General features: G+C 40.8%; 1 protein-coding gene across 1 annotated transcript; it reads left to right on the forward strand.

Annotated features, from left to right (window-relative positions):
* The first annotated feature begins 767 nt into the window (after window positions 1-767).
* Window positions 768-1,450, forward strand: LOC111898367 (uncharacterized). Its single transcript, XM_023894290.3, has one exon. The coding sequence runs from the start codon at window positions 869-871 to the stop codon at window positions 1,325-1,327; it is 459 nt and encodes a 152-aa protein (XP_023750058.1). The 5' UTR covers window positions 768-868; the 3' UTR covers window positions 1,328-1,450.
* The last annotated feature ends 8,820 nt before the right edge of the window (window positions 1,451-10,270 follow it).

Here is a 10,270-nt window from a genome sequence, read left to right on the forward strand (position 1 = left end):
TTTTGAATTTACATTTTATTCAAAAATTAACATTATTTCTGTATATTCATTATCTCTACGTACAACTTGTCCTAAACATATGATAATTTTTTATTATTAGTTTGAAATCCATCTAATTATCTATCTTTAAACGCGTTCTAATCAAAATTACCCATCTATTTTCAAATGATTAATACTATTATTATTCTAGAAAAACTCATAATTAAGCGATCATGGCAATGATCGGTATCTAAAACGCACACAAATTGAGATTGAAGTTTCCTCGTTACTTACAATAACATGATTAAGTACTTAAACATTTAATAACCCACTTCGAATATAACTTTTTTTTAGAATGGCAAGAATATAATAGTCGGTCAAAATGTTGTAAAACTTTATTATGTACATTTTGTTTTTATCCTTTGTTATTGAAGGATAGATTTAAACAAAAATATAAAGACAGATAAGATGTCCACTTATAATGCATGTAATAAAATGTTATTGCAAATAATTGTGTTGCTCTATAAAGTATAATGATATATAAAGCGCCAAAATTTGATGAAACAAATATGAGAATTTATTATTATATTTTTTTTTTTTGAAAAAAAAAAATTAAATCGTTGGGTATATACTATTGGGGTATAGATTAGAAGTGAAACGTAAATCTAATGGCAAAAATGTAAAATCCAAGAAATTTGCAAAAGTAGGGCCGGGGCATTATTGTGATTTCACTCCACGTTCTGGCTCTAATATTCTAACACTCCATCTCCACGCCCACAGGCTACTATTATTAGTACGGTGTCCTTCCTTCTTTTCTGTATATAAATACTCCGCCATAATCAATCACACCAGAATATCTCTCTACAGATTTCAAAACTTCTACATCGCCATGGGAAACAGTCTAAGGTGTTGCTTATCATGTTTAATTCCTTGTGGAGCTCTGGATTTGATCAGAATTGTTCATTTAAATGGTTACATTGAAGAAATTACACGCCCTATCACCGCCGGCGAGTTTCTCAGCAATCACCCTAGTTACGTTCTGAGTAAACCGTCGTCACAGGGAGTAGCCCGCCGGATTCTTATATTATCGAGTAGTTCCGAGCTGAAGAGAGGTTGTATTTACTTTCTGGTTCCTTCTTCTTCGGTTCCTGAAAATAAGAGGAAACCTCGGCGGAAGAATTGTGAGAAGGCGGCGATAGGTGATGCGGTGTCCGTCTCCGTTTCTGTTGATTTGAAATTATCAGGTGGTGTTGTGGCGGAGAAGAAGGCAGGGAGGCGGAGAGTTCGTCGGAGTGTTGACGGTGGAGATTGGCGGCCTCATCTTGACAGCATCTTTGAAGAACAATAACTATTTGAAAATTATTGATTTTTTTTTTCTTTCTCGATAGATATACAAAATTTATTCTTATTTCGTAAAACTGTAAATTCGTCTATGTGTATCTTATATACAAAGCAATATAAAGTTTTTGGATGTTTGGGATTGCTTAACTAAAAGAGTTATTGTTATGAATGAAAAAATAGTCTTTTTTAGTCAATTTTCAAAAGAAATATCCGATTACATTTTTATTTTGTGAAATGATCATTCTAGAATAAGATTCCGGATACGAATACCGAAATGGGTAAAGGATTCAACCAAATAAAAACCTTCATTCTTTTAGATCAAAATGAGTTCTTAAGTTTTTATTTCAGGCAAATTGAAAATTATTGGAATTGTGTAATCATCAATTACTAACTGGTAAACGACCCAAAGCAATTTGATTATAACTCAATTCGTGACGATCATAAGTAGAAAGTTCATAGTCTTCAGTCATTGATAAAAAATTTGTTGGACAATACTCAACCAATTAACACAAAATATACATATTCCGAAATCAATATTATAATTAAGCAAACCGTTTCTTTCTAATATTAGTTTCCAATTTTCCAATTAACAACGGGCAAATCTATAGGAAATACACGAACAAATATTTCACAAGCAATGCATTTATCAAATTCGAAGTGGATTCGTCCGCGGAAACGCTCGAATGTAATCGATTTTTCATAGGGGTATTGAATAGTCAGGTAAACGATTCGGGTGTGATAAGGTAATCATGAAACCTTGACAAATATACATTGCGGCTCGTACTGTTTTTTGGCCATAATTCATGAACTCGGTTACCATAGGGAACATATCGTGAATATCTATAAAAAAAAATAGGATACTTGTTTCTTTCTCTTATTTGAGACAAGTCGTGAATATAAATATAGAAGTATTTTTTTACAGTGAAATAAGTTGGGAACAAGTAGTTAATAATAAATTATCTAGAGAAATAGGTAAAAAAAATTTCCATTCAAGATTTAATAATTGGTCCATTCTCAGTCTCAGTAAATTTCATCTTGTTGCGATAGGAATGAACAAGAAGAAATAAATTTTAGCTAATGTAATAAAGATACCAAATTATTGTTCCAAAGACTCTACCCCTTTTAGTAATTTCAAAAACCTCGAGAACAAATATGTACGGAATAAAAAGATTCCAACCCCCCAAGTAAAGAACTGTTATAAATAATGAAGAAACTAGTAGATTTAAATATGAAACAACAAAAAATAAACCAAATTTTATACCAGAATATTCGGTTTGGTAACCTGCTACTAATTCTTTTTTTTTTTTTTTTGCTTCTTGTAAATCAAAGGGTAATCATTCACACTTGGCTAAGGAAGAAATTAGAAAAACTAGAAAGCCTATAGGTTGACGCCACAAATTTCATCCCCAAAAACCATATTTTGACTGCGCTTCAACTATATCAATTGTATTTGAACTGTTAAATAATCATAGTGGATGATAACGTCATTGTTCCCATCCCTATCCAAAACCGTACATGAGATTTTCATCTCATATGGCTCCTCAAAGGTCACAAATAAATCTAAGGACCCGTCCATTATTATTTTTCTTGATATGTTTGTAGGATATATAGAGAGAAAATCAAATTCATTGTAAGGTCCCCATTAGACACTGGAATTTTGTTAGCTATATTTATAATAAAGTGTTTTTGAATTCATCTTATCTTTTAATAATTTAAATTATTCTTTGTTGAGTAATAACTTAATCCTTGAATAAAATATTTCTTGTAGCAATATCCATATATATATATATATATATATATATATATATATATATATATATATATATATATATATATATATATATATATATATATATATATATATATATATCATGTTGGATCCTATATTCGAAATTAAACTTCATTTCGAACTCACTGTTCGATACTACCTCAAATTCATATAATGTCTTATTCTAGCAACGAAGATATCCACTATTTGTGTGTATGTGTCGTTTATTTTTATAATTATATATTTTTAACCCAATTTTACCACTCTGGAATGACAGTGTATTCCGGAGTAAGGTTCGGAATACAATTTTGTAGTTTGGAATGTACGAATGTCAGATTCCGGACTCGGAATGAAACAATCACCACCAACCTCCGGATGGTCATAAATACTTTGGAATACCACATTCCAAAGTAAGTGATTATTTTACGAATTGAGAAATTACGTGATAATTAACATATAATATATATATATATATATATATATATATATATATATATATATATATATATATATATATATATATATATATATATATATATATATATAACGGCGAGGCAATATAATTTCGTTTTTTGTAGCATCTAGATATATTTCGTGGATTAAGTTATGTATGCTATATTTTATATGATTTATCAGGGGTTAAATTAAAAAATGCTATTATTTTTCACATATTTTTAATAATATGATTGTGTCAATTTCTTTTAGATTTCTAACGAATCGAACGAATACCAGTAAAAGATCATTCATATACATTGGTTTAAGTTAACCGTCGTTCACTAAAATATAAACTAGAAAATATCGTGTAATCTTTTATTTTGTAGCTTTGATATGTCATTTATAATTTTTAGCCGGGCAAATTGTTTCAAGCTTTGTCTTTTGAGTAGTTGCTTGTTCTAATGTAAAATCCTATCTCAACACATTTCATTCCGAATGAATGACGGACTTGTTATAATGCCCCAAAATATCCCACAAAATTATAGTCGAAGTGATTTTTTTTTAGGGAAATCTTCATAAAAGTCCTAATATTTACGGAAAAGTAACACTTTAGTCTTAATATTTTTTTTTGAACGAAAAAGTCCCGAAAACCGGCAAAATTTTACAGTTTGACCATTTTTGACCGGTTGAAACCGGTACCAAATTAATTTGGGACTATTTTGTAAATTAGTCCAAAATATTGAGACTTTTTTATAAACAAAAAATATTAGGACTTTTCTGTAAACAAAAATATTAGGACTTTTCTACAAACAGAACCCTTATTATTATTATTATTATTATTATTATTATTATTATTATTATTATTATTATTATTATTATTAAAATATAAATAAGAATACTATTTTTTGAACTTGTTATTATTAATATTGTTACTAATTGTAACAGCCCGAAATCTCAGGTATTGTTTAAATTATGTTTTTGGGTGATTTAAGAGGGGACTCGGCGAGTTGGAGCCTAGACTCGCCGAGTAGGATCGCAGACTTGGTCGCGGGATCGCGACGGGACTCGACGAGTCCAGGTATGGACTCGGCGAGTCGACGCTGTTCAGCAGAAACCCTAACCGTTCGGTTTGGGATCGTATATAATGCTCTTATGTGCCGTCATGGTTCGTTTTTAGTCGATTGAGAGAAACCCTAATCGGTGGTGGGCATCTAGAGCAAGATTGGAGGATATTAGGGCTTGAAGAAGTTGTAGGACAAAGAGAAGAAAGGTTTTGGCTAAAGGAACAGCAAAGGATTCGAGTTCTGCGATTTGGAAACACAGAGAGGGCATATTCCAGGTAATATTTCGGAATTCTTCTGTTGTTTGTTGTGTTTGTGAAGTTAGGGTTTATGAAACCCATTTAGTGATTAGATAAGTTATTATGTTGTTACCCAAACGTTTATACCCCCAGTAATGAGATGTTTAGATGTCCAGAGGGTCCCATGGTTGTATACCTTGGGGCCATACGTGATTCAGGAAGCAGTTACTCGTCTGCATGGCATGGACTCGCCGAGTTGTTCTTCAGACTCGGCGAGTAGCTTGAAGATGTACTGGGACTCGCCGAGTTGTTCTTCAGACTCGGCGAGTGGAGTCGGGGTAGCCCCGCGATTCTTCCACGAGGACCTCGTCGAGTCAAGAGGTATGCTCGACGAGTAGAAAGGGAATATTCAGGGATCTGTGAGGACGACTAGACTCGCCGAGTCGCCAAGGTACTCGCCGAGTCCAGTCGAGTTGACCGTTGACCAGAGTTGACCTAAGTCTGACTTCTTAGGGATAGTCACACTTAGATGATATAAGTGTTATTGAGTTATGTAATGTTATAGGAGGATTGTAGCTCGTTGGTTGGTGCGCGAGTGATTTCAGGAGCTGCTAGCTTTCAGCATTTTCGAGGTGAGTCTTCTCACTATACTGTAACCGGAAGGGTTTGATTGTGTGACCGGAAGGTCGATTATGTTATGTGATATGTATGCTATATGTGGTAAGCTAAATGTTTTATGGATACGTATGCTATATGTGGTAAGCTAAGTGTTTTGTGGATATGTATGCTGTATGTGGTAAGTTAAGTATTATATGTGCTATGTATGATATGTTATGGGCCGGAAGGCGATTATATTATGGGTCGGAAGGCGTTGTACTGAGGACCAGAAGGTCAGGGCCTGGAAAGGCGTATGTGTGTAAGTGTATATTGGGGAAACTCACTAAGCATTTATGCTTACAGTTGTGGTGTATGTATGTATTTCAGGTACTAGCGAGGACCGTGGGAAGGCGCCGGCATGATCGATACACACTGAAGATTGTTTTAGGATCTTGGGATTTGAATAAATGTATTGACTGAATAATTATACTTTTTATGCCTTGATTTTAATGGAAAATATTATGTTTTAAAAATGAAAAATTTGTTTGGAAAATTTGAGTTGTTACAATTGGTATCAGAGCCTTGGTTTGAGGGATTCGGGTGCACCTTCGGGGGTAACTGAACTCAAACCGAGGATTTGAGGAAACTTTTCAAATAAAGGCATAAATTTTGTAAATGGTTTTGTAGTAAGCAAGAAAGAAGCAGTGTGTACGATCAGTCAGCGCCCGAACGGTAAAAGATCCCCAAAATACCTTATAATATTATATGATATGAATTGTTATGCATGCTAGAAGACTAGGTATTCATGATAGAACTAGAGTGGCCTGAATTGTGATGCCTTAGTCTAGGAAAGTTGCTTATATGAGATGCTTTGCTAGTATGCGGGTAAATAGAGCGTATCAGAAGTAGAGTACTCACTATCTGGAGTTTGGGGAGGAGGACTTGGGATGAACCTTGATGCGGTGTGGTCGGTAGTATTGGGCCCGTACTACCGAGGACACCGGGTCAGTGGGAGGCCCAAGTAAGAATCCCTGGATATCTGGGATTGAGTAGGGTTGCGTATCGAGTACGATTATACTCGGTAGAATCTCTGATAGTTTTATGTTGTATTTCAGAGATATCATGGTTAGACCGCGTCACGGAGCAAGTACGAGCGGTGTGAGTGACGAGGATATTCGTCAGATGATCCACGAGGAAGTGGCGGCGGCGATCCGGGCTGAGATCCCGGAGATGTTTGGGTCTATCAAGACCACCCTTATGGAGACGTTCGACGAGCGGTACGCCGCCTTGACTGAGGCTGCAACCGCTGCAGCTACCGCCGCTGTGGCTGCTGCTAGGCCACAGGGGGGTGATTCATTGCTGTTTCGAGAGTTCAGCAACACGAAGCCACCGGAGTTCGACGGGACGCAGGATCCGATTGCTGCGATGAGGTGGATCGCAGATATAGAGGGGTGCTTCTACACTTGCTCATGCCCGGAGCACCTGAGGGTACGGTTCGCTTTGAACCAGCTCCGTCTGGGAGCCAAGGACTGGTGGAAGTTCGTGACGGCGAACTTCACTTTAGCAGAGACTGCGGCAGTGACTTGGGAGGGGTTCACTACCATGTTCAGGGATGAGTACGTTCCCCCGGTGGAGCGGGAACGGTTGGTTCAGGAGTTCTTAACCCTCAAGCAGGGTACTGATTCGGTGGCGGTGATCACGCGGAAGTTCCACGAGAGGGCGATGTTTTGCCCCGAGCTAGTGGCCACAGAGCAGGCTCGGATGAGCCGGTACTTGGGTATTCTGAGGCGGGAGATCCGGGAGTTTGTGTCAAACTCCACCTATCATACTTTTACTGAGCTTCAGGCGAATGCCAGGAAGCGTGAGATCGAGCTAGAGACTCAGGCCAGGGAGGAGGCCGAGTCTCAGCAGGCAGACCGGCGACCGGCTCAGTCTCAGCCGGCAGCCAAGCGAATCAAGTCCGCCGATTCGAGGACGGGAGGTTCGAAGAACCGCACTTGCGTAAAGTGCGGTAAGGGTCATGATGGGGTGTGTCGAGCCGGTGCTTGCTACAAGTGTGGCAAGGAGGGACACATTGCTAGGGAGTGTCCCAAGGGATTTATGGTTTGCTTTCATTGCAACCAGACCGGCCATCGGAAGGCCGAGTGCCCTCAGCTTCGTCAGGGATCTGCACCTGTTACCAGGACTACTGAGACTCGACCGGTGAAGGTCGAGGCCCCGAGGGCTCGTGGGAGAGCCTTTCAGCTGACTGCGGAGGAGGTCCGCGCTGCGCCCGATGTTGTGGCAGGTATGTTTTAATTCATGTACTTATTTTAATGTCAAGATGTTATGCTTATGTTATTATATGCGTAGGTACTTTTCTTGTGAACTCTGTGCCTGCCTTAGTGTTATTTGACTCGGGTGCGAGTAGGTCCTTTGTGTCCTTAGCCTTTAGTCAGCATATTGGTGTTAGTCGTGAGTCGTTGAGCCGACCTTTGAGAGTCTCTATAGCTGACGAGAAGGTGATTTGTGCTACGGAGGTTCTTCGGGAATGTGTACTAGAGATTTTCGGGGTTGGATTCCCGATTGACCTGATTCCTATCGCGATGGGGGATGTCTGTGTCATCGTGGGCATGGACTGGCTGAGCCGGTTCGGCGCTGTTATCGACTGTGAGCGTCAGTTGGTGACTATACGAGACCCTAGAGGGGGAGTTCTTTCGGTGTACGGCGAGGGTACCCGTGCGGGATCAGCTTTTTGTTCGGCCGCTAGGGCGAGGCAGTGTCTACGGCAGGGCTGTAAAGGTTTTGTGGCGTATGTGATGGATACGCGGGAGGTCTCCGAGAAACCGAAGTCAGTTGAGGAAGTTCCGGTGGTGCGCGAATTTTCAGATGTCTTTCCCGAGGAGTTGCCGGGAGTACCGCCCGTGAGGCAAGTAGAGTTTAGTATTGATCTGGTTCCGGGGGCAGCACCTATTGCTAAAGTGCCCTATCGTCTTGCACCTCCAGAGATGCAAGAGTTGTCCTCGCAACTCCAGGAGTTGCTGGGGAAAGGATTCATTCGGCCGAGCAGCTCGCCATGGGGAGCACCTATTTTGTTCGTCAAGAAGAAGGATGGTTCACACCGGATGTGCATTGATTACCGGGAGTTGAACAAGCTAACGGTCAAGAACCGTTACCCGTTGCCGAGGATCGATGATCTATTCGATCAGTTGCAGGGAGCATCTTGGTTTTCCAAGATCGATCTGAGGTCGGGTTACCATCAGGTGAGAGTACGGGATGAAGATGTCCAGAAGACAGCGTTTAGGACGCGATACGGGCATTATGAGTTTGTGGTGATGCCTTTTGGACTCACCAATGCCCCGGCTGTGTTCATGGATCTCATGAACAGGGTATGCAGGCCGATGTTGGATCGGTCAGTGATCGTATTTATCGACGACATTCTGGTGTATTCGAGATCGAGAGAGCAGCATGAGGCACATTTGAGGGAGGTCCTTGAGGTATTGAGGTCGGAGAAGCTTTATGCAAAGTTCTCCAAATGTGAATTCTGGTTGCGGGAGGTCCAGTTTCTAGGACATGTGGTTAATCAGAAAGGGATATTGGTCGACCCGGCCAAGGTTGAGGCGGTGATGAGTTGGGAGGTGCCGAAGTCACCCTCTGAGATCAGAAGTTTCCTTGGGTTGGCAGGGTATTATCGGAGATTTATCAAGGATTTCTCCAAGATTGCAGTGCCACTCACCAGATTGACCCGGAAGGGTGTTACGTTCTCATGGGGGCCCGAGCAGCAGACCTCCTTTGAGACACTTCGCCAGAGATTGTGCGAAGCCCCGGTTTTAGCTCTCCCAGAAGGGATGGAAGATTTCGTGGTATATTGCGACGCATCGATTTCGGGATTTGGTGCAGTGTTGATGCAGAGGGGTCATGTGATAGCTTATGCATCGAGGCAGCTGAAGCCTCATGAGGCGAGATATCCCACGCATGATTTAGAGTTGGGGGCAGTAGTGTTCGCTCTCAAGATTTGGCGCCACTACTTGTATGGGGTTCGATGTGCGATATACACGGACCATAAGAGTTTGAAGTATTTGATGGATCAACCCAACCTAAATATGCGTCAGAGGAGGTGGTTGGATGTGGTCAAGGATTATGATTGTGAGATCCTGTACCACCCAGGCAAGGCTAATGTGGTAGCCGACGCGTTGAGCCGCAGGGCGGAGAACACTCCATTGCGAGATGTGTGCTTGAGATTGACCGTGATGACTCCTGTATTGGACGATATTCGTAGGGCACAGGCTGAGGCTGTGCGACCAGAAATGCAGAAGAAGGAGCGGGTTGTGGGGTTAGTCTCAGAGTTTGTCAAGGATGGTCGAGGCCTTATGACGTTTCGGGGTCGGATTTGGGTGCCGTTCGTGGGCGGTACGCGTGTTACGTTGATGGAAGAGGCTCATAAATCGAAATTCTCGATCCATCCCGGTGCTACAAGGATGTATTTGGATCTAAGGAAGGGATATTGGTGGCCCTGTATGAAGAGGGACGTGGCATGGTTTGTTGAGAGGTGCTTGACCTGTCGTAGGGTTAAGGCCGAACACCAGAGACCGCATGGCAAGTTGCAGCCATTAGAGATTCCCGAGTGGAAGTGGGAGCAGATCACTATGGATTTTATCACCAAATTGCCAAGGACTGCTAGGGGAGTTGACGCAATTTGGGTGATTGTGGATAGGTTGACGAAGAGTGCACACTTCCTTGCCATCAGTGAGAGTTCTTCAGCGGAAAAGTTGGCGGAAATATACGTTAGAGAGGTGGTGTCTCGGCACGGGGTGCCGATCTCGATTGTGTCAGACCGTGATGTGCGCTTTACTTCCAGATTCTGGAAGAAA

This window comes from Lactuca sativa, chromosome 5 (genome assembly GCF_002870075.4).
Source record: "Lactuca sativa cultivar Salinas chromosome 5, Lsat_Salinas_v11, whole genome shotgun sequence".
Taxonomy (NCBI): Eukaryota; Viridiplantae; Streptophyta; class Magnoliopsida; order Asterales; family Asteraceae; genus Lactuca; species Lactuca sativa.